Below are 25,815 nucleotides of genomic sequence, written 5' to 3'. Positions count from 1 at the left end.
TATGATACAAAGAAGAAAGAAACGAACAAAAAATATTTCAATCACGATTTTCCCCGTCCGCGTCCGCCACCCCGCTCCCACAAACCACTACACGAAAAGGTTACGACGAAGGCATTCACCATCATCATCGTCATCGTCATCATCGCGCTCGCGCACACACAAAGCAAGCGGTGAAAAACAGCTAGCCCACACGATCAGCTGGCCGTAGAGACGGCGAACGCCGAAGGCCCGAGCGGGACAGCAATCAAACAAACATGTTCGCTCACGTTCGCTCCCGCACGGCCAAGGGGAAACACCGGCCGCCTGCGATCCACCACTACACTCGGCTGTGCACCAATACAAGCGAGACTCTCGCGCTTGGCCTGCTGCCAGAGCAGCAGTGTAGTTGGCATTTCTTTGTTTTGTTCGGTCTTTCGCACCGCGCGCCGGTCACCCGAACACCCAACCCGAACGCCCCACAGCCCAGCGCACAAAATACTCCGCCGGTCCCGGCGGGCCGAAGTGGAGCCGAACATCTGACACGGGTTGGTCGGTGGCCGACCGCGGCGAAGCGGGAGAGAAGGCAGCAGAAATATAAAAAAAACGGTTCGTGGCATATATTTTCCATTATATCATTTATCTATGCTCCAAGAGATTTTACACAACGGGTTCCCTGCCCGCCCCCCTGCGCGGGTCGCGATCGCTGGTAGTGGTGAGCTCCCCCGCCCTCCTCCCGATTGCTCCCGAGCACGCACACAAGCACACAACCATCCCGCTATGTGTAGCGCACTCTGTATGTAATGCGCCTTCGGGAACGTGCAGCAAAAAAAAATCTTGAAAACATAGCAACCCGTGTGTTGGTGCGTCGTCCGCGCGCGCACTCACACACCTTCGCCGCCGTTGTTGCGTTCGCGCGTTCGTGTGCGCTCGGCTCTCGGCCGCTCGGCTCATGGCCTGCTGACTGCTGGCTGGCTGGCTGTGTTTACTTGAAGCATATTTGGATCAGTTCTCAGTTGTTTTTCGTGTCGGAAAGTTGTCACTCGAGCTAGTGAGCCACTCACGGTTGAGAAGCAAGTGTACCTTGAGCAGTGTCAGCAGCAGCCTGAAGAGAGAGAGAGAGAGAGAGAGAGAGAGAGAGAGCGCGGAGTGTGCGTGTGAAAATTCTTGAATGAAAACACAATCGGCTTCCCTCCTCCCCCGCACTCGCGTTGTGTAAGGTGTGTGTGCTGCGGTGAAAACAATAGCAGTGTTGTTTTTTCGGGTTTAGGGGAGCGAAAAAAGGAAATTGTTCCTTTTACGGTCAAGTGCAGGAATCGGAAGCAAGGTGTCTAAACGAGTTTGCACAGTACAATTGTTTTGTGTTCTGTTTAAAGGGTAATATTCACTTCGTGTGTGCCGACCAGTGTGCATTTCCGTTTTGCAATTTTTGTGTTCAATCATCTCCGGACCTCAGAGCTTCGGGAACGTCAACCCGAAGCAGTTCCGCATCCAATCCGTAACGTGGAGATACTTCCAACGTCCGCCAGCAATCGTTCGGCAAAATATGATTTGGAACAAGTCACAGGCCACCAGTACCCATCATCACAGCGAAAATGTGTCGTCGACTGATACTGTTGATGTGATGCGCTCGGTACCGGAACCGGAAGTCGGCGTTGTTTCGTGGCAACATCAGCAAGCGTCAGCGGAGCTGCGAGATCGTCTCGTGACGGAAAAGTGCCAGAAGAGTTCCATCAACGAGTCCTACTACAACCTGGACAAGATTCTGTCCTGAATAGTTGGAAGGCTCCGGTGTGTGCAATAAGACGAAGATCGTCACGTCAAAAGGAAGAAAAAAAGAAAGTTGTGAAGAAGCAAGCGAGCAAAGCCCGCCACGGTATCTGTGTTTGTGTGTACAATAGAAAGTTATAAGACGAAATTATTGCGAGTAGAAGAGTGATAAAGTAAAACTTGTTGAGAGTAAAAGTTGTTACGTGGGGTAGAAATAAGGAAAATCCAAGCGTATCGTGAAAAAACCTGTTGCAAAGCGAAAGAGCCAGAGTGAGAAGCGTGAAAACCCCCGTGATTCAAGTGCAAAAGAGGAAGGTCATATATATTTTTTATTGTGTTTTAATTTTGACGTAACCCAAGTGTCTGTGAAGCGAGCGGTACCCCCAGAAACGTCTGAGCACTTATGAAAAAATACTTCCTGAACAAGATGTCCACCGGCAAGCGCTTGGCGAAGCGGTCCATCATCGGCACCCGGGTGTGCGCGCCCGGTGCCGATGGCATCTGGTACTCCGGGACGATCCAGGGCGTCAAGACGCCGCCCTCGGCGAACCAGAAGGACAACACCAACTGCATCAACCTGACGCCGCACACGCGCTACTCGGTGCGGTTCGACAGCAAGCAGGACATCTCGCGCCGCGGCCTGGCCCGCGAGTTCCGCGAGAGCGAGCTGATCGGGCCCGGCTTCAAGACCATCATGGACGTCCGGCTCAAGCCGGGCCAGAAGGTGTTCCTCACGTACAACGGGCGCGAAAGTGCCGGCGAGGTGGTGCAACACGATGACCTCAAAGACGAGGTTACCGTTAAGATCGTACCGGTCGGACAAGAGGTAGGCGAGCTCCTCCGTAAAAAAGAGGTCTTCCCTTTCGGTGCCAAGGTCTACCAGGACTGACCTTCCCGTAAACCACGCAACAAGCACTGCACGGGAGGTCGTCCTTTACGTTGACGTCCGCATTCGGGATATCCAATCGCACCGAAAGGGTTGACCACAATCTTTACGGCGTACCCTCCACTCACAACTGTTTGTTTATTTTACTCGTCTCGATTTCATTTACGACCCGTTCCTCTTCCTCACGACTCCAAGCTGGGTAGAACTGACTAATGACCTCGATGTGGAGTTTCTTGCATTAATTTAAGCCACGCCACGAGAGAGGTGAAAAAACAGTTACTTCTGGACTTCCTTGTTCGCGGCTCGTTCGTTCTTCCAGGGTCTCCCGCCGTAAACGGGACGGTGACGTTTTCCGCCGTTTCCTCTTCACAGCGCGCTTCGGCGCTGATTATTCACGAAACCTAGAACGTCGTCGTCACAGTACCGTAGCGGTGCCGAATGTCGACCTATTACAACGGAGTTGGCGCGGTAGGCGAGGGGGGGGGGACTCTGGCACAAGCGCTCTGCTTATTTTTCGGAAAGTAGGTCAAGGAAGGAGATTCATGTAAGAGTGCGCGGCCCGCGAAACTAGGTCGTTCGAGAGTGTGTAACTCGCGCGCACTCGGCATATAGAGACACACCGAAGTGAGTGGCGGTGAGTTCTGAGACCACCGGCGCACTGAGCGACACAATGTAATACACTGTAAGCGGTCGTCGTCGTCGGCGATAGATAGTGAGAGTGTGCCCTTCGCTCTAAATATGTGCGATTTGGCGTTACATACCCTGAAACGAGTGCATCCTTGGTTGTATTCGTCCAATTGGTAGAGCTTAAACTAGTCCGAGAACATAGTTCTCTCCGAAGGGGGCACAGTAAACACCGCTGGAAGGCCACGGTGCATCTTTGCCAAAAATGGTAGCACGAAAATCAATTGGCCCCAGAATGTGACCTGGTTCTGCTCGAGAGTTATGCCCCTTAATTCTAGCTTCTGTTTTTTTTATTTGATATAAAAAAATACTAACTGGAACACAAAGAACCGACGACGAAGACACGAGCCCATTTCGGGGCGCTTCGCGCAGATTTCGGTAAACATTGTTGAGGTTCAAGTGGACGGGGGCTATGTATCTATGTAACTTTCCTGTGGGAACCTGGTGCGAGTTACACCGGGAGCCACGGATCGATAAATCCTGGCAGCGTAGGGCTGCGCGGTGTAAGTGGGTCAAGGACGAAAAGGTCATGAAGGAACGAAGGGCGATTTTTGAATTATAAATTTAGGTTATGAATATTTTTAATTTCATCACTGAATAGTAGGTTTGTGATAGATTTAGCTGAACAATATTTACTTAAAAACGTCAAAATATGTCATCAAGATGTTACAAACATCCAAAATGGCGACTTTGCTACATTCAAAAATTAAAATGAATTGTGTAAGTTACTTCCCAAAAACAAGTCTTAGAACTATTGACTGAATGATATTGACAGAAATGACAGATTTAACACTTACCGATCGTCTACAAAACCTTTCCACTTGCATCGAACTTACCTTGAGAAGAATCAGGTTTTTCTTCATAGCCCTAAGAAGGTTTCTCGATTCTGAAGTTCGTAATTGGAAAAAAATATTAAATGTTCGTTGAATATTGCTATAAAATCGTAGAAAACAAACTGATCAAAAATTCTAGTTACATCTTTGATATTTTCAACTTATAACTGATTGACACTGACAGAAATTGCAAATTATTTTTTAACGATTTTCTAGATGACTAAAAAAACCTCTGGAAATCACAATAAAATATCCTTGAAACGAACGAAGTATTCTAAGCTACCAGCGTTACCAATTTAAAGAGAATTTTTGTTTTAACCTATAATCTGTTGTCTAATCTATAGTTTTTCTAGAATTACTTTATAATACTATTGACTTTGACAGCTTTGACAGATTCAGTACTTACCGGTTGTTTAGAACACTGGATACTAGAACTTACCTTAGTAACATCAAAAACGCTTGACACACTCAGTAGGTATATCAATGTTGACGTCCGTGATTGGGAAAGACACTTGAATCTAAAAGGACCTAATAAAAATAAGTTATGAATAAAAAAAAAGACACTTGAAAATTTGACGGGACATTGACAAAGTCTTAGAAGCTATCCTCTATATGCAAACATTTTTGTAATTTTCAATACACTTAGAGTCTTTAGAACAAGTACTCTACAAGCTTATACTATTGACAGGTTGACATTGTCAGTTTTGACAGATTTAGTACTTACCGATTGATTGGATACTGGAACTTACCTTCATGTCAAACAGACTACGATGTACTAAGAGGGTATATCAATGTTGACGTCCGTGATTGGGAAAGGTACTTGAAAAATCGACGGGACATTAACAAAAATTCTTAGAAGCTAACCTACAGATACAATTTTTTTAGAACATATTCATTTGACCTTAAAAGTCGCAATTTTCAATGCACTTAGGGTCTTTAGAAGAAGTACTCTACAAACTTATACTGTATTGACAAGGTTTTCTTTTTTTAGAATAAATGTGTAATTTTACCCCTGAAAATGTGTAATTTTACCCCTGAAAATGTGTAATTTTACCACTTATTTGGAGTAATGTCACTTTTTCAGTCTTAATTGAGGTAAAATTACATCATAAAAGAGGTAATTTTCAACCTTCCAAATCTACAAAAAAACGTTACTTAATCCACCTTTAGGTGGTTGGTGCCTTCCTCGCATTCATAAAGTAAAATCATTACACAGTCTCAAGAATGTGTATAATAACACTAATTTTCATCAAAATATCTGAGATCCGGCCTTAAAAAAGTGTATTAAAAATACTAAAGTACTTATAATTTTTGATATGGTTGTCAGATCTTCAATCTTTTGGGCTCGTTGGAAAGGTCTTTTGATTACCTATCCAACGATGGGTCGCATGATAGATCCGGACAACTTTTTCATCAAAATATTTGAGATTCGGCCTCAAAAAAGTGTATAAATAACACTTAATTGCTCATAACTTTTGATGGGATTGTCAGATCTTCAATTTTTTGAACGTGTTGGAAAGGTCTTTCAAATACCTTTCTAAAAATGTATAGCATGATGGATTTTCTTACAAAAAACACCCTTTTTACAATCTTCCGAAGTTTAGCTCAATTTGTTTTTTTTAGCATAACTTTTGAAGTACTTCTCTAAACTTCAAATTATTAACTAGGGTCTTGTGGGACCCCAAGACGAATCGAATGAGACTAAAACGGTCCAAATCGGTTCAGCCAGTCCGGCGATAATCGTGTGCATATTTTTCGGTGCACGGACTCACATCCAGACACACGCACAGACATTTGTTCAGAATTTGATTCTGAGTCGATAGGTATACGTGAAAGTGGGTCTACGAAGTCGAATAAAGAAGTTCATTTTTCGAGTGATTTTATAGCCTTTCCTCATTGAGGTGAGGAAGGCAAAAACTGTGTAGAGATGCAATTTTCAATACAATTAGGATCTTTAGAAGAAATACTCTGCAAACTTATTCTATTGACAGATTGACAGTGTTGACAGATTTAGTACTTACCGGTACTGTTTCACTTTGGATACTGGGACTTACCTTCTTTACCTCCCATAAAGCTTTGTCTCACTGAGTAGGTATTTTAATGTTGACGTCCGTAATTGAGCAGGCATATTCTCAAATTCAAAGAGTTCCGATCTTCTGTTGCGTCTACCCCACAACCTCGCAATGTCAGCAAAGTTACACTTGCATTACGCATCGCACATTACGCCCACCAGAGTGGCGACAAAGCAAAAAAAAAAAATCAAACAAACAAACCGAATCCCCCAATAAATTGTGTCCCTCGCCGGGTGCAGTGACCCGCAAAGCAAAACAACACAACCGGGCTAAATGCGATCGTAATGAGCAGCGCTGCTGTCAAACCTGCCGCTCTAGAATTCATCGCGAGGCTTGCTCAGTGCAGTCAATTGTGTTCACCCACACTCGAGAAAAAAGTTTCCTGGGGGAAGATTTTTTTCGCCGCTGCACTCGGTAACAGGCCATTGGGATGTATTTGGCTTGTGCAATGTTTTTGCTTCTGCCATCCGGTTGGGTAACCGTGAAAACGCGCGCGAGCTGACCGACCTTCAACCGCTGCGGTGCACGGTCATACAGGAAAAAATGACAAATTTCGTCTAAAACAGCTATCAGCTGCGCAAGTTGAGTGCATTTATTGAAATAACTGTGCTGTTGCTGTGGTCGTCACACTTGCACAGAGTGTCACCAATACGGCGAGCGTGAACGTCTTCGATTGAGAACAAAGAAATTGGCCGGCGGTTGATGGCTTCGAAGAAGGGTGAAGTTCAAGATCTACACTTAAAATTTCAACTTAAAACGATGACGTTCCTGCAAATCTTCTCGAAAAAAAACACCCGCAATACGGTTATCTCCTTTTATGAATGAACGCGATACGCGTCACCAGCTCGAAAACAGGCAATTCTGACGCTTTGACGTCGTCACTAGCGCGCGAGTCACGTTTCCCCGGGGAGCGACCAGTTGGCGGTGTTTTTCCATTCTGGCTCGTGCACGCCCCGCAATTCCCACTTAGTGATGATGGCGTTGTTTATTTGTTGCGCACATCGGCAGGACAGCCCGGCGGAGGTCGGGCGGTCCTCCGGTTGCGTAGCAAACGTGATCTTTAAGTTATTGACAGATTGACAGAGGTGACAGATTAAGTACTTACCACGAAAGCTCGCCTTCCGGAACGCAGGAACTCTCAGCACTTACCTTGATTTCGAAAATTATTCATCGCACCAAAGGGGTACCTCGATGTTGACGTCCGTAGTTGGGAAGCGTTCGCGATCACAGCATCGCTCGCCGGCCGGGTCGTCACATATCGCTACGCTGCCAAACCGTAACAAACAACAACCCCCGCCTACTGTTTGTGTGTGTGTTGATGCCAAGACGCGCTTGGTAAACAAAGGGAGCGGTAGCCACGACGCGAAATAATTTTGCATCTCGGTTCTAAAAATAGTCCTGGGACCGGCTGCTTTCTCGGACTCACGCACGACCGACCTCCACAATCTGCGCGCGCGATTAGCGCCGACGACGCCTCAATGACGTGTGAATGTTGACATCGGTGGTCCCTTGAGTTATGTCATTGAGTAGAACGGCGGCGCGCGCACGCGCGCTTCAAACTGTGATCACCGCCAACTTGATCCAAGAATTAATTTGTCGACCGTCATCGGCGTGATGACTGTCAATCGCTAACACACTGTGTTGTTAGCGGCCTTGGTTCGATGAGCTCGAACTTGAGCGTCACGAGAGCGGGTTTGAACCAGCAGCGCAGAGATCAACCAACCAGTTCAGTGAGTTTGAGAAATTACGTAATGATGAGGAAACGAAGCGCTCGCAAGCGGCCGGTTCGTAATCGAAACTAAATTGAATTAAACCGGGCCATGTTGTTTACATGGGATTTTTTTCGGTCGATGGAGCCAAATTGAGCTGTAAAACTACGCTGTAGTAACGCGCCAAGGTTACATAGCGATTGGTGGCGGAACACCACTCTGGATTGTGTTTGTACGCGGCGATCGCCATCTGCAAGGTTAGCTGATGTCATAACGCGCGCCACAACATTTCCCACGGAGCACAAACAAACACAGAGGACCAACATTGGACGAGGTGTTGATTTATGCGATTCCACAGATCTCGGTGAACGACGCGCTGCAGATCTCCATTAACACCTTCGTCGTCGTCGTCACCGTAACGGCCCCCAACAATCTCCAAATCGGTTCCAAGCCCCAACCCCTATGATTAGCTTCACGTCTCGTGACTTCGACGAAACCGATACCTTTTTGAATGACATCGCCGAAGCCCTACCTAATCTGGCCTTATTGTACCATCCGTGACGCGTGAGATTTCGGTTCACCAACAACAAAAAACCAGCTTCTAACAGCAGTCGAGGAATGCAATCGTCGTCCCAAACGGCTCCCATTCATTTTGTTTTCACCTGCCCCGAGATTCCCTCTCCGCTTGGGCCAGAAACCCCGCTCCAACATGACGAAATATTTATTGTTGTGACCGACCCTCGCGCCGCTGGAATGCTGTGAAAGAGGAGAAAAACACGCCAAAGATGATCGTTACGTATCGGGCGGGAAAATCTAGCGAGTTTTGAACATCATTTTTTCCCCTACTCGGGTACAAAAACTGAAAGTTGTCTGCCGAATTCGTCATCGTTTGTCGTCGTCGGAGAAAAACGGTACCGCAGGGCCATTCAAATGTGTTTGAAATTGATGAGCTACACGGAATGCTGGCGGACCGTTATGGCGCTGGTTGGTTGTTTTGGCCACATGTTGGGGCGCGTTACGAGCGTCTTGTAGACTCGGTAAATTCACACATCTGTTTGGACGGGTACTCTAGCTGGCGATCCCAGCTTGAAAACAATCAAACTGCCCAAAAGCCAACGTGATGTAAGTGGCGAAAGTTGCTAATTCGTTCGATAAGGTGCGTGTCCTCTGTGCTACTTTTGCTGCGCAAAAGGTTACGCAGCGAACGTGGCACCATATCGAACTTAACGTATTTACTGGTTGACATTGACAGGGTTGACAGGTTTAGTACTTACCGGATGAACACACTCTGGAACGCAGCAACGAGACTTACCTTACATCAACTTTTCTACGTTGCTCTCAGGAGGTACCTCAATGTTGACGTCCGTGATCGGCAAACTCAAAAAACGAACGTTCGCTTTTACACGTTATTGCTGCACAACACGTTACAAACTTTAACTATTGACTGGTTAACAGATGTGACAGATTTAGTACTTACCAGAAAATTGAACATTATCAGGAACGCAGCAGCGACACTTACCTTGAAAATCGTCAACTTTTTTGCTTTACACCAATAGGTACCTCAATTCTGACGTCCGTGATCGGGAAACTCACCCCTCTACAGGCGACATGACGCAACGCAACGCGAAAGTTGCCAACTCATCCACGCTCAAAACAACAAGCCCCATGTGCCACTTTTTGCGTCAACTGCGCAAAAAGCCCCGCACGGTCAACGGCTGTCAATGTGTCCAAATCTAGCGTCTGTCAAAGGTCACAGCGGGTCCTTGCAACCTTGTCAAAAAAGCACATACGCTACCGTCAAACCCGCAACCCCGAACTGCCGTTCGCCGTCATGAACACCCGGAATTCACGCAGCAGCGCTCACCCTCACCAATCACGCAAAACACCAACAACAACAGATCCAGCAAAACATTGGCAACCTTCAACTGGTTTTCGGCTAAGCGCTACGCGCGCGGCCTTTCGCCAAAATTCGCAACAACAACCGCGAAAGCTATCGACGGGTTTGCGAATTTTGCGAGCAAAACAGAAAACACGAAAAATAATGACCTCTTTTCGCGCGCGGCAGTGGTGTGTGCGAAAATGTGCGTCGTAGGCATGCTGCGTTCGCGCGAATTCATAAGTTTGTTGTGAGTCGAGTTGTTGCTGGAGTTGGTGCGGCGTCCATCCAAGCAGTCGTGTCAATGACAAATATGAGAGAGAGGGGGGTCTCGTTTAAAAGGCTCGGAATTTCGGCTAATGGTATTTAAATGAGATTGACGGGGTTGGAGACAGGTATAGATTGAGAGAGAAGGATGGCGGCAACTCTTCCTGATGTCGTCTCGCTTTGGCGACGTTATCGACGCGCAGACTAGACGCTTGTGGTAGTAGCGGCCGAAAATAGGTCCAACGGAGCCATTATCGGTTTCATTTTTTGGACATGTCCTACTAGCCTGTGCTGGTAATTGATGTCTAGGTCGAAGCAGACGGCACGCGGAGGTTCAACGGACATGCTGGTGGCGCAACCTACTGCGACCTTGTGTGGGTAGAGCCGATGTACCAATAACAACAATATCGGACCTTATCTGCGATAACAAGCTGGCACACACATCACAGGAATCGTGGAGCGGCAACTAACAAGGGAACGCTAATTGGGCTGACGATTAGCAGGGCTCGACTTCCTGGTGACAAGGCAAATAAACAAATCCAGTATAGCTGGCTCGATGGTCTTGTTCTAATCGCCTTTGAAGGTCTACACAGCAAAAAGATTCGAACGTAGAATCGTAAGAATCATTTGAACTCAATCAACCGCACGATAGTAGTGGTACCTTGCGTGAGTATTTTTACGCCGAGTAACTGTTTCATGCCGGAAAAGAAGTGGTACAAAAAGAAGTAGAAAAAAACGCACCGCTCCAATAAAGTACTAAAACTTATCGATAGCAAATCGATTCGCGCCAAAGATGGACAGCACACCCGCGTGAGAGTCGACAACATCGGGTAGCATAAGTAATGCAATCATCAACCGTCCAATTGAGCTCCCCCCGTTTTACAACTCCACGACAGCGCGTTCGTCTAGCGATGGCTAGCGGCATTTCGCCCGGCCAAAGTCCGCAGAAGCGCAGAAATGTGCGTGGCAAGTGAAATCCAAAACATAGCGGTTCATTTTTCTTGTTGTGTTTAAAAAAATAACACTTTTTTCCCTCTCGATGCAGTGTGCGCGGAGTTGGGTGCGAGTTATCTCCATATGGACTGCGCCGACTGGACTGCGGGCCAGGGTGGCTGATCGAAATATTTTTACCCGAATTTGGCTTAAATTATTTCGATCCATTGATGGAAAATTGTTGATCAACAATCTACAATTTTCAATCGAATGTTTAAAATTGACTGATTGACATTGACAGAAGTGACAGATTTAGAACTCACCGGGTGATAGAACACACTCTGGAACGCAGCGACTTACCTTGAAAATCGTTAACTTTTTCACTTTGCTCCAAGGGGTACCTCAATGTTGACGTCCGTAATAGAGAAGGCATCGCCCAAATCAGCAGTAAATCTTGATTATGCATAAACTGAAGTTCGCCTGCTTTACGAGGGTATTCGTACGGATTATTTTCCCGTATTCAACGTTTCTTCCTTCAATATGGTCTTCTTCAGGGTGTATTTGATGATATGGCCTTCTTCAGGCTATTAAAACGGATCTTTAATTTTTAAAATCCTTCAAAAAAATCTGGACAAGACCAGCCACCATGTCCCGGGTCCGTATGTTGCGGCCCCTCGGACCAACGGCCAACAGCTGCCCAAACCATCCAACTGGAAAGTGGTTTTACAATATTGCTTCCCATAACTCGCTCTCTCTCCCTCCCTCCCTCCCCAACCCCGACGAACTTCAACCAGCCAGCGCGCAGTGACTTCAGGTGCACGCTTGCGCGCATGTTTTCGAGCGTGATTTTTTTCCTTATTCGCCTCGAAAACCGTCGACCGTCGCTACCGACTTTGACTACTTAAACCTGCTTGGTCTAAGTCGCGGTATCCGTGTCTCACTTTCGTGTACGTGTAATTTGAAATTTATAGCGCTTTTGGCTTATGCAACGAGCTGTTCGCTTTAAACTTTCTCTCTATTTAATTGTGATTGAAGCGATGTGGATTTTGTTACGAAGCCGCCGTGCGAAGTTGTCGTAGGCTCGATCCGCCGACAGGTGGTCGGCCGGCTAAGTGATCAATCATCGTGCTAATCCGGAAGATTTATCGTGTAGGAGTTTGCCTTCCCAGCAACTACATAATCTCACACGGAGGATCGGCGAAGCATAGACCCAAGCATAAGGGCAAAAGTGGGACACTTTCACTTGCCGGGTTGTTCACGGTGGACGACGCGGAGATCATTAGAATTACAAGCAGAAACATGATTTGAACCGCTGGATAAGATCTCCAGCGTTCGCTGGGAAGGTGACCGCCATTTTGTATTTGTAAAGTGAAGTCCTACCAGTCTCAACAGGTAATACCTGTAATCTAAACATAGATTTTGAACACATTTCTAGTACAGGCCTGTACCGAAACCGGTTACCCGCAGAAGCTTCAGAAATATCGTGCCCTGTGTTTACTTCCTGAATCGAACTCTCCTTCGCCGAAGTAACTCTAATCCCTTCACGTCGTCGCCGCTCACCCCCCTTTTTTCCCGAACATCACGAAAGCCGGTCGATCCGCCCCGTTCTCGGTTGATGTCCTTGAGTTGGATTCGAGCTCGAAGGTTTCCGCCACATACTCTCGCGCCCGTACCGTTCAAAAATATCTACTAACCGTATCTACTAGCTGAGACGAACGCGCTGTAGTTGTGGGATCGCTGAAGATCTGCGTGTGTTTGTGTGTGGGTCTAGTATTCGCACTCCAAGGGCGCTTGGGTTACGAAATCTACCCCCGTATGCGAGCGCCGTTCATGTGATACAAGTTCTAAGCTATCCGGTCTGAACTGAAGGTTCTCCGGCTTCAACATGGTGGTACACTTGATGAAGTTGTAGCAGATATTTCGTCATCAGTTTGTTACACCCATAGCCAGCATGAGGGTCAAACCTTACTCAAATCTCACTTGACAGCAGCTTTGAGACGTTATTGCAAAATGACAGGCAGTAACGTCTGCAAGAGACAACTTTTTGAAAGAAGCACTTTCACTTGACAGCAGCTTTGAGACGTTACTGCGAAATGACAGGCAGTAACGTCTGCAAAAGGATGCTATTTGACAGAAACACTAGATCACTGGAACGCACTAACAATTCACTATTCACTTGTACTTACCCCGATTCGCCAATTCCACTCTGCCTTACAGGGTACCTAGAAGTTGAAGTCCGTGATTGGGAAACCCTTCAACACTGGAACGCACTAACACTTGTACTTACCCCATTCGCTGAACTCACTATGCCTCACAGGGTACCTAGCAGTTTACGTCCGTGATCGGGAACTTCACCATCAAAGTCAGTAAACGTCTGTTTTCATTTGGGTGTAAGCGTACATCGATACATGCGTAGGTCGAGCGCGCGAATCATCGCGATCGCGATGGAATGTAAACAAGCTTTCTGCGTATTGGTGATGAAACCGATGATGCTGAAGTTCAGCATAAAACACCCACGTGAGTCAACTGGGGGTTTTACTTGTTGGTTGCTTTGCACACACTATTGCGTGTGAATTTATTGGTTTTTGTGGCCACGGGGTTTGGAATGGAAAAGAATTCGGGGAACCGTACAAGGTTATTGCGCGAATGGTTTGGAACCGTACAACAACAAACGTGGCATGTATGTGAGGTCAGCTGCGCCATCGTTTCGCTACTTGGCGATGATTTAGTGTAGCATAAAAACTAATGGTTTTAATGTTGTTTACATTGCTTTGATGTACGTCCGTTATTGGTTGATTGCGGGCAATTAGCTAAGGAAGCGCGTGCCGCATAGCTTCAAATTGGTTCCCTGCCAAAAGTTTAAAGTACTCCCCAAACTTCCATTTTTTTCCCAGACATTACTTCACCTAAGCCGATTACGTGAAAAGTTACGCTCGGGTGGCCAAAGTTTGCACAAAACTCCCCAAAATGTTCAGCCCAAAACTTTTAGTTTCTATTGTTTTCGTCGCTGATTGACCAGCTTGAAAATTTTCGCTTTCAAACACGCTGTGGCAATCGCCATCGCGGCGAAGAGACGGACCAGAAAAGAGAAAACTCATCAAATATTTACAGTTTCGGTTTTTTTTTCTCAACGACTTCGTTTCGGCTCGTCTATTCCTCCTCCGAACAAGTTTGCGCTTATCGGTTGAAGGGGGGCTGATGAGGGAGGGGGGACCTTACGCACACTCGCACGCACAATAGAGTTTCGAGGTTGCGCGGGGATTTGCGTTCAAGCGCGTAGTACATGGCTCATAGATTCAGGTTGTGCCGAAATAAAAAAAACACGCACACGGCTTACTACAACTACAAGCGCGCGAACTGGCCACGACGACACGGCCGCTCTTCGGTGCGTATTCGGCGTAGCCTTAATTAACTGGATTGTGCGTAAAAGCCTCTTCGAGAGCTTCCGGCTAGCGTGCGCTTGAAAATTCGGGAAATTCGTACACCCGGGGTTGACTGACCGAGTTTTACGGTGCCGAACCAAGCAAAAACGCTTTGAACTCAGGGAAGAAAGGTATCATTTCGTGCTTCCTGAACAGACCAACCACCCCTAACAGCGAATTTCTCAACTTCCTGACTTCAACGGTGGTGGTTGTGGTGCTTTATCAGCGCCACCACATTCATCAAACACTCTGCCAAGATGTGTTCAAGATATACGGTCTCGCACACACATCGCCGCGCGCCATTGAGAAGAAACTACTACGCACCATCGCACGGGTAGCGTAGCCAAGATGCCAACGAATAAAAAAAGAAAACCTTGCGAGAATGTTTACGTAGTCAGTGGCGACGACGACGGCGATTCATAAGACGCGGAGGGGCTGAGAACGCGGAATTTGGGCCGCCACCGCTTCGAGTGTGCGGGAGTTTTCTGTGTTAATGGAACAACAAGCCGCTTAGCTGCCGTAGTGGTAGTAGTAGTACTACTCCACGTCTACTACGTGTATGAGTGTCTTGTTGGATTTGTGCGTACGGAACGTTACTTCCCTCTTAATGTATACAATAACAGCGCTGCGAGCGTGTCTGCCTGGTACGCATATTTCACGTACTTTGATAAGAAGCGAACAAAAAAACACCTACCAAGGTCGACAGTCTTGGCGCTACGGACGTGATTGATAGCGTAAAGTTGGCTGGAATGTACAGCGACACGTGTCGGTTCCACGAGGTTGCTCAAACACGGTAGTGTTACATTCTTGACAGCGTAGTTTTGAGACGTTACTGCGAAATGACAGACAGTAACGTCTTCAAAAGACTGCGGAAACACTTTCACTTGACAGCAGCTTTGAAACGTTACTGCAAACAGGCAGTAACGTCTTCAAAAGACTGCTATTTGACAGAATCACTTTCACTTGACATAAACTCTAGAACACTACACCACTAAAACGCAATTACACTTACACTTGTACTTACCCCATTCACCGATTCACTCAAAATCACCGGGTACCTAGAAAGTCCGTGATTGGGAACGTCCTTCTAAAAAAAAAACCTTCACTAAAATTTCACTTCGATCCAACAAGTGTTTGCCAGGAGGTTACTTCCAATTTGAAGTCCGCAATAGAAACGTCATTCTATCAAACCGCATACTTTGTCGCACCATCGACGTATCGATTCTGGGACGAAGTCCGGATGGAAACTCGTCCGGTTGCATGGCCTGCTGGTGATTTTGCACAGCGAGGAAAAAAATAACCGGACAAACAATGCACCTCCAGGCACCGTCATCATCAAATATTTAGAACAATCAAAACTGGCACAAACTTCCTTTAATGCCGGCAATTACCCTGACTAATTCTATTTTTCTGTATGAATGAAACAAACAAAAAACCGAGGCGATCCGCCTCCGTTATTACGTGGTTACGACGGCAAGAACGTTTCCCCGGGTTTCGTGTGTATATTTTATGCGCGCCCGGATACCTCCAGGGTACTTGACAAGCTGGCAAATTGTGTCTCCCTCCCCCCTCCGGTTAGTTACATGTTTGACCGTACGGAAATGAAAGTTTTTGTTTCCTCTCTAGGCCCTACTTCACCTGCGGGATTGCATGGTGGTCGGTGCATGTTGCAGTGGAAACAAAGAAATTTTTCCGAATCGGAAACGGCTGCGCTTCGCGCCGCGAAAATCACGTTTTCACGGATTTCACACAACTGTCAAAAAGCGGTAAAATCATCAAACTAATTTCGCGAGAGGTCAATTTCCCTTCATCAAAAACCCCGACAAAAATGAAAGTTCCCGCAAAGTAGTCTAACCACACACACCGTCAGCCGTCGAAACCGCAACCTCGTGGCCTGCTTGGCCCGAAAAGTCCTCGATCTAGTACGCCGAGTATGTGACACCATTTTCGACCCTGTGCGCGAACCTCGCCGCTGCAGTGGAATTCGCGTGTGACAAAAGCTCTCGAAGGGGTTCGAGTGTGCGCGCAAAATTGAAAGTGTCGCACCGAAACCGGCTTGTGACCTCACCTCAGCTGTTTGCCGGTGAACCAATTTAAGGGCCGGTAGAACCGGTTCTCCCGGGCGTTGCGAAATCGGGGCTTAGGGCGCGTGAAGTAATTGGAGTTGTACCGCGGTGAAAGAGTTGACGTTTCGGTTTGAACCGCAAGATGATGAAGTCATCTCTCTTCACTGTTTGCAAACCATAACCAGCTAATCGCATGCAACGCCCGACGCGGAAGGCCGCCACATTAGCATATCTGCCATAGCGGGCTTACTAAGCTTGAAAATATTCGATCCACGCGCTAGAGACCTCTATTCCAACAAAGGTGTGTGAGGTCTCAGCAAACCACCACCTTCAGTAATCACGCGAAGCCATGGCCTCCTTGGATGTCACAGAATGCCGCGGCAAAACCCGGTTTGCCATTTACAGAAAGATAGGTTAGGTTGCACACAAAGCGCCTACTTCGCCGGCGAGAACGTATGCGCGCCGAATCGCGAAACATAAAGTCCTTGGCTTACTTTGACGTTGAATTAGAAAAAAAAAAATAGTGGTGGTGGCGGTACACGCCGTCGAAGCGAGATGCAGCGATTGCGCTACGTTTCGTTTCTTCGCCAAGGTGCAACCAATTACTGCAGTTCTGCACGCCGCTAGCAGAGTTTTGGTGGAGCCCGGCACCTGCGCGCGCTCTGGGTAAAACGAGATTAGAATCACGATTTATTGCGCAAAGAAATCGGAGCTCGGTTTCAGGGCGATCCGATCAAGGCTTTTTGGCCCTAGGCTAGAAATGGGGTTAAAGCTGTTCTACTAAGTCATATACGACTCTTTAAAACGTTACGTCTTCAAAAGTCTGTTTATCGACAGAAATACTTTCACTTGACAGCAGCTTTGAGACGTTACTGCAAAATGACAGTAACGTCTTCAAAAAGCTGCTTTTTGACAGACAAATTTTCACTTGACAGCAGCTTTGAGACGTTACTGCAAAATGACAGGCAGTAACGTCTTCAAACGGCTACTGTTTGACAGAGACACTTGATCACTGGAACGCACTAACACTTTCACTTGTACTTACCCCGTTCGTCGATTGTTTTCTAACTAGCTAGGAACTTGGAACTTGAAGTCCGTAATTGAGATTGCACTCTATAATGAGACCATCATTAACACTTTCACTCGTACTTACCCCATTCGCCAAATTCATTCTGCTTCACAAGGTATTTAGAACTTGAAGTCCGTAATTTATTAATGACAAAAAACTCCAACAAGTGGTCGTCAACTCAGTCTACGCTGTGGAAAGTTCCGTCAATCAGCTAACGTTTCCGAGATTAACCGACGACTTTTTCTCTTTCTTCCTTCCAGGTAAGCAATCGCTCAAATCGCATCGGTGTCGTAAGTACCGACGCACTTGTTGCGCCGCCGCCAATCCACATCCGCATAATCTCGGCAATTTCCTCCGGGCAGAGTTTACGAAACGCAAAATTGTCTGCCCGAGACGTAAACAATCGCGCGTGAATCACTGTGGTAGAAAGTTTCACACTGATAACCGAACGGAGATTATCCGATCGTCAACAGCTTCTTTGCTGACTAATGTCAATACAGTGTCGATACGTCGGCTGACGACGAGATCTGTGACAACATCTCGCCACACAGCAGGCTGCGCTTGAACCCGTTCAAGGCGATAACGCGCGCAGACCTTGACAAACGTCTTGCCGTTGACGTCAGTAGGCCTGTGTGCGATGACACATGTGTGTTGGAAGGTGCCGGCCGGTATCCTGTTATCGGCGTGGCGTAGATTTCGACGTGTTTTGAAAAGACTGTGCGCGTCCGATAAGACAAGAAGTTCAAGGGCCCGGGGTTTTTTTTCGCTGGGTGATAAGCGACACTTGTCACATTGACGCTGTGTGCCGACGTAGTCCGCTTGGCCTACTATTTTGGCGGTAAAGGACGCTCACACGGCTACCTTGATTGGTGACCTCAATATCTCGCGGAGTCGTAATTAAGCGCGGATCAATCCGGACCCGCTTCATAATGGGTCATCACGACTGAAGAAAGTCGACGCTGACTCACGGGCAGGTCCCCTCGCTTTAAACGCAGAACTTTCTCAACAACCCGACGACAATTGCGCGGTGACCCTCGGGATGATCGTGCAACTTTGCGGACCACCGTTGCGCCGTGGCGAATTGTCATTATCGGATGTTTTGCCTCCCCCCTCTGTTCAGACTATCGTTCGTGAGGCACAAAGGGTCTTTCAAGCAGATAATCCTGGCTCTCAGAGATTGAACACCTGCCGGAGCGGGTTTTCATGTGCGCACGATCGTAGCTACCTAACGGGACTCGCTCATCGCAGTTGGCCTTGATCAAAGCCCTAATCGATTGGCGTACCCCTCTCGCGTTGACCCTCGCGAAATTTGGGACGCATAACTTGTTGCAGTTAACCGTCGGTTTCCATTTGTCAATTAAAATACCGACCCGAAAAAAAGAGCACGAAAAGTGCAACTAGCCGCCATGTTTGTGTGCGCGAATCGTGCAAGAAAAAATTACACCGCTCGGCAATAAAAACAAAAACCTCTAGAAGCGGGCGGCGGCGGCTTGGCAACCTTGTGACACACTTTCATCGGTCCGCCAACCGGCAGAGCGGTTGCGCTTTCCTCGAAAAATTAAGTCGGTCGAGCGGTACTCGCCGGGCGAAAACAAGTTACGACATGTCGCCCGGCTCTCTAGTTAGAGCCGGGGCTGGAGTTGCAATCAAGTCGTCAAGTCGTTGGCAACCGCTGTTGCGGTTCTACGCTGCCTGCGGCGAAAAGTAGTGACATTTTGCGGTTATGTCAGCGGCGAAACGCAATTTTTAGACCAACTACTTGCGCTACTTTCGGCTTGGCCTGTTTTTGGACGTCGGCGGAATTTCGCGTTACGACATCGAGTTTCACTTTTCATGATCATCAACGCGCCGCTCGGCGCGCGGAACTCGGGATTGTCAAAAAACGTAAACAAATGCCGCTCGGCGGCGTGACGCGGAAGCCGAGGCTTGCGCAACGAGAGCCCTAAAACCACACGGTAATTTGACCCTCTCGGCTGCACGACCGCGGCAGCTACTAATTATACGTGGCAATCCGGCAGAAATTACGACCAGCCGAAAAAAGAGAGAAGAGATCCGGTGCAGAAGCACTTTAAGTGCGCCTCCACCCGAAATCCGAGCGTTGAATTTCGATTTCGGCCTACCGTGCGTGGCATTGATCGCCGCGAAGGAGATGGCCTTCCGCGGGCCGGTCATTTCTCGTTTTTGGCCGCCGCCACTCTTCGTCAGTCAGATCACAAATATGCAAAAACGATCGTAGTGCACTCGAAGCTAAATGTCACACCGTCGTAGCAGGCGTTGAGGTACGAAAAGTCAAGGCTTGCTTGCCGACTTCGTCGAGTTCGGGTTCCGGATTATGTCGTTCGGGTTGGTGACAGCGAAACGCTACTGGTTGGTAACACAGTAATTTGGCAGTTGACCTTGGCTCGCCTGTTACCACAGAACGTGACTTGAGCCGGTTGACGCAACCGAAACCTGACTCTGCCGTCAACAAACCATTTGTCGCGATTATGTCGTTCATTTGATTACAACTGTTGGATTTCAAACCCACTAGAGTTGATCACGAGTCTACTCCCAAGAAGATCCGCTCAACCAATGCCCACGAAGTGTCAGTCCAAGAACATCGCCACCTCGGAGAGGTGGCAACATTTTTCAAACTCGCGAGCGCCACCACTACTCGCTTGAATGCGCCCTAATGTAATAAATTCACTTCGCTATTTAGGTCAATCTGTGTTGTCTCTGTGTGTCCCATATTACGTCTAGCGCAGCCGTTCTACGACACTCCCTTCAGCGTGCTCGAACGTTCCCTTTTGTCAGCATGTTGGTGCTTAGCAACTAGCTTTGTTTGGTGCGTTCGTTTGATCGACTCGAAACGAACTCTGCATCCGTATTGATTGAGCAGAATGTGGGGACCACTCCCGCCGTATTGCATTCCACTTGGGGAGCTAATGGACCAATCGCGACGTCGCAGACGTCGATAGCTCAAATTGGAATACGTTATCAAAAGTTTCAGAAATCCGTTCCAATTAGGGGCATTTCCCCAAAACCTTCAACATTCCGTTAGGCCTCCAAACGGTCCAAAAGTGCAAGAGGCTTTAATTTCCTGGCACGTTCGTGCCGGCGAACCTCGACTAGCTCGACTTCACCAAGTGATGATGATGTTTAGGAAAGTGCAGCGCGTGCGTGATTAGAATAAATTATAAGCTGCGGTCCACGGAATGGGCGTCCACAAGCCATGCGACGATTCAAATCGGTATAACTAATTGGGACCCGGTGAACCGGGATGGCGATCGACCGACCGGTTTTGGGTGCCGAGCGCCCCTAAACTTTGGTCGGCTGCGACGAAAAGATGGCTCTTGACATGGGCCGTCTTCGAAAAGTTTTCGTTTTGTCTTTGTTGCAAACAGGCAATAACGACAGAAACGGTTGACAGATTGACAAGTTTGACAGATGTACTTACCTGAGTGACGGAACGTTGCTGGAACTACCACTTACCTCCTTAACAAAATCTTCGTTATCGAAGCAAACTTGCGTTTTGTCGTTGTTACAAACAGGCAAAAACGACAGAAACGGTTATTGACAAGTTTGACAGTTGACAGATTTACTTACCTGAGCTCGACGAAACGTTGCTGGAACCACTACTTACAACCTCAAGAAAATCTTTGGTTTTCAAGAGGTACCTCAATGTTGAAGTCCGTTATTGGGAAGCATTCCGACATTGACGAAAAGATCGTTCTAGACATTGGTAGACTTCGAAAATTGTCGTTTTGTCGTTATTGTAAACAGGCAATAACGACAGAAACTGTTGACATATTGACAAGTTTGACAGTTGATAGAAGTACTTACCTGAGCTCGACGAATAATTGCTGGAACCACTACTTACCGCCTCAAGAAAATCGTCGCTATTCAAGAGGTACCTTAATGTTGAAGTCCGTAATTGAGAAGCGCTCAACTTTTCAAACGATTCAGTTCAAGTTCCAAACGTTGAGCAACCTCAGAACCGCAGTAGAACACCACTTCAAACCCCCATTTCAAGCAACCCCCACCAATCTTGGCCAACATTCCGCCGCCTGCACTTCGCTGCGGCCTACCTTCAGGAGGCCTTGTCCTCATTCGGGCCGCCACGTCACGAGACGTGGAAGAGAACGGCCGCGATGCACTTTTTTTTTACTTCATTTCGTTCAGCATTCGCTGCAAAAGGCCGATTTCTCAATCAGCTGTTTTCGACGACTACGGCTGGTGAAGGTTTTCCTTGTGCAGCTGACTGCAGTTGTTGCGCGAGAGAGAAACCTGTTTTGCAGCGAGCCGGCTCGCGCACACGCAGCCTACTTGAACGCCGCCGACGACGACTCGAAACAAGATCAAGTGTGGCATTGGCGCAAGGGTGCAGCATGGTGAAGGTGAGGGAGACTCGGGTTTTTTTAATGAGCTGTGTGCGCGATAATTTGCAGCCGATAGATCAAAATGGCAAAGTGCGAACAATGCCGGGTGAATGGGACGGAGCGCTCACGAAAGGGTCGAGCGTTGGCGTAGAAGCTTCGATTACGTTAGGGCCATTAAAGCCCGGGGAGACGCAGCGTCTGAGGTGGTTTCGAGCTCTCGATCACGTAACTGGAGTGCGAGACGTGTTGGCTGGAGCGAAACAATTGAGGTAAATTAGAATGGCGTGGAAAAGTACCCCGGAAAAGGTTAGATGGCCTGTTTCTAACGAGAACATTTGAAACTGTAAAGTTTCGCATCCTGAAGCTGACCTTGGTTCCACTGCACTGCTTCCCGCAGTTGATAAGGATGATTACCACCGCCCAGACGACACTAATGGCGTCTCCTACCTCGTACTCCCTACTCACATCCGCCGACGACGACTAAGGCATCCTGTAATGAGTCAAACAATATGTACCTCGTCGCATCCTCCATCCCCCGGAGACGGAGAGAATGAACAAACGCGCCCGGCACGTTCTATTCCAAGCAAAAAGAAACTCCAAAGGATGTGCCAAGTGGGTGTTGCAGAACGAGCTGCTCATCCGTGGAGTACCCGAGCACATCCTTTCGCTTTCATTAGGCGACGACGGTGCACCCACTTGGCAGCTTTAAAGCTTCCGCTTTGTGAAGACTGCGCGCAATTAGGCCTGGCCCGACCCCCTAATTGGGCAGGGATTCACTATCGCCCACTTGATCGCCAAGATTGGCACACCTTCCAAGTGGCGATTCGTTGCACCGATACCGTCACGACTCCGCATGGAAAGAAGTGTGTCAGCGCAAACCGCATCCAAAGTAAAGCAAGTTTAGATAACCCCATTCCGAAGGAGAAGAAAAAATCGTGCCTAGATCACGACCACGTTACGAAACGGTCGCTAAATTCATCACTCCGTGGTCCGGTTTGGCCACGCGAACGCTCAATCGCGCAGAATAAGTGAAGGTAAACCGTTACGTTATACGGCTTTGCCTTCTTTTTTTATTGCGACGTCGCTGCCCTCCGTGCTGTTGAAAACAGCAGGGGAGCCACGGTGGGCTCCAGGGTGGCCACAAATGGGTCACGCCAGTGACAGTTGACAGCAGTGACAGGTTATTTGACAGTTGACAGATTGTGTACTTACCTGAGAGATACTCAACACACCTTAAAGCTAATTGTACTTACCTTTTGACAGATTGTGTACTTACCTGAGATACTTAGCACTTCTTAAACTAGTTTGTACTTACCTAACTCCTTTGAAAAACACTTCGCCCCATCATTGTACTGTTGAAGGTACCTCATACTTGAAGTCCGTAGTTGAGAAGCATGTACGGTAGAATCGAAAACCGCCATGCGAAATAGCAGGTAGCCACTGTGGGCCACACCAGAGCTTGACAGTGACAGCATTGACAGTTTATTTGATAGTTGACAGATTGTGTACTTACCTGAAACACCTAACACACTTTACTCCTACTTACCTTATTCCTTAACACACTTTGATAAATACTTCTCCACAACCTTTTTCTGCTGCAAGTACTTCACATTTGAAGTCCGTAGTTGAGAGGCAATTTCCCACTGTTCAAACCCCAACCATTCCAGCATCATCACGAGCTTCTATCCATTGATCCCAACTCCACTGAACCCGTAATTGCCTCACAACAGACCACCTCGATCAAAAGAGGGAACCTCTCAAAACCTCTTTTCCCTCAGCTTCGGCAGTTGCCAACCGTGGCACAGATCGAAACTGAAAGCCCACTCGCCGGCCGGCTGGCGCGGTTGGCAACACTGTAATGGGTTTTTGGGGGCCGTAATTTCACTTTCTTGCTTGCGCTGTATAGCCGGTTTTGCTGGCGGTTTGCCTTCGTCTGCAAATTTGGAGGTCTGGCGCGCAAAAAAATCAGCTGATTCGTTTGCGAAATTTTTCGACCATTCAGCGTAAGACGGCAGACATTAATCGGTGTTTTGTTTTTTCTTCTGTTTTGCCTTACAGGTATGCAAACAAGCCAGCGACCAGCCTCTTCCTACTAACGTAAGTTTACTAACCATTCATACTACTAACCTTAATGCATCATTTTGTTTTTTTTCGGTTCGTAAAGTTTTCATTTTCATTAGCTTTAAGTCTTATTTTAAATTGTTGATTCATATCGTCCGGAAGTCTATTCATTCAGCTTGGGTGCCAAAAATTGCTTCTCTCCAAGATTGAAGGCATTAACAAACATGTCGAAAAACGACAAAAAAATCACCTCCATTCGGCAGTAACATTTCTCGACAACACCTTCCATTACAGAAGGCGCCCCTTTCTTTCGCAGCATAAGAGGGGATCATAAAACAAGTGGGAAGTAGCAGCAGCAGCAGCAGCAGAGTTCCACTCCAAAGTTTGCTCTCGTACTCACCTCTTATGCATTATGTAGCAGCCAGTCAGCCAGTTCACTTGAGACTCCCTGCGCTGACGAGAAGAGGAGTCCTATCGGAGAATGGGCCAGACTGGCCGGACCTGTCTTGCGACCATTTAATCATTTGCGTACGGAACAAGTGTACGATAAACAATACATTGTAACGGAGAGGACACCCCGCTCCGCTTGTTGGGCCTTTTCCAAAAAGTCTGCACTTTTCATTTGTAGCGTCGAATGAAAAGATAAGATTCTGGGAAGAGCGTTACGTAGATGGACTGCGCTTAAGGAACGCAATCCGGAAGGCAATCTGGGCTCCTCTTTCCGGTGGTGTAACTACTGAGTGAGAGGACGGACCGTTGTCTGAAGTTATTTGGGCCAATCAACCATTTCATTTCGAAACGCAAAAAAATACAAAAAATGTGACTATCTCCACAACGACACAATATCTTTACAATTTGGCTCAATCATTCGTAGAATGACTCACGACGAACAAATTGCTTCAAAAAGAATACAAAAATGTTGTGTTGATAAAGAGAATTTGACATTATACGAAACGTAACGCCTGCACACTGTCCAAGATTTAGCTGTAAAATGCAATCAATGCTGTCAGAAAATCTCGTCTATTTATGGATACTCTCCAGAAACTGCTCTCAGCAAGTAGTACGAAAATTGACACTTTAAAAATTGATCTACAAAACCTCTTTTCACGTCGAGGCGTTACGCTTTTTGTTTTTACAATAGCTCTGAAACAAAAAAATATTTTTGCAATATTTAAACAGCAAATTACAGATTTTTCCAAGTCGCACAAATTACTTTAAAAAAATTCAAAAATGTTGTGTCATCCCTGAGCAATCCAAGAAATTACAAAGCGTAACGCCTGCTCGAAAAGAGTGATTTCAATTAATTTCGCCACCAAATCTTCCAAAATCACCTCCCCTAACGGTTCCTAACTCCCGGGACAATTTTCGAGTGCCCCAAACTCCGTCCATAGGCCCAACGACAACGACGTGTCCTACCGGAATGAGGGAATTACTTTGGGAGACGTGCCTTATGCTATACAATGCTGCTGCAGCATAAGAGAATGGCTTAGCAATTATGCTGCAAGCGAAAAGCATAAAAAAGGAAGAACTTCCCCGGACAGACAACTTCTCACCCACTTCTTCAAACAAAAACGCACACACACACACAAACACCTACGCCCCGCTTCGAGACTTGAAGGTTTAGTAATGCTTCATTTTTTCGTCCTTTTGGAGTTGCAACATTTTTTTCGGCGAGTCTCAGCCTTTCGCTTGTTATCATCATCTGTTTGCGAATTTTTCTCGAGGGGTTACTCGGTTGTGTGTGTTTAGATGAATAGTCTGTCCCCTGAACCAGAGTTCCGACGCCGGGAGAATGGGCTGGAGATGGCACGTCTATGATGTCTGTACGGGATT

At 47.2% G+C, this 25,815-nt stretch overlaps 1 protein-coding gene across 2 annotated transcripts in view; it reads left to right on the top strand.

Annotated features, from left to right (window-relative positions):
* Window positions 1-1,505: 1,505 nt before the first annotated feature.
* Window positions 1,506-25,815, top strand: part of LOC120413806 (zinc finger protein 395-like) — a 113,225-nt gene continuing 88,915 nt past the window's right edge. Inside the window, exons 1-2 of one of the 2 annotated variants that reach the window (XM_039574765.2) lie at window positions 1,506-2,572; window positions 23,980-24,018. In XM_039574765.2, the coding sequence (XP_039430699.1) occupies window positions 2,150-2,572; window positions 23,980-24,018 (462 nt within the window). In that variant the 5' untranslated portion in view covers window positions 1,506-2,149. The remainder of the gene's footprint in view (window positions 2,573-23,979; window positions 24,019-25,815) is intronic. The other variant, XM_039574772.2, reaches the window with a different exon arrangement.

The sequence above is a fragment of the Culex pipiens genome, chromosome 3 (genome assembly GCF_016801865.2).
Source record: "Culex pipiens pallens isolate TS chromosome 3, TS_CPP_V2, whole genome shotgun sequence".
NCBI lineage: Eukaryota > Metazoa > Arthropoda > Insecta > Diptera > Culicidae > Culex > Culex pipiens.
Note: the sequence above shows the minus strand (reverse complement) of the source record. Positions and strands in the feature narration are given on the sequence as shown.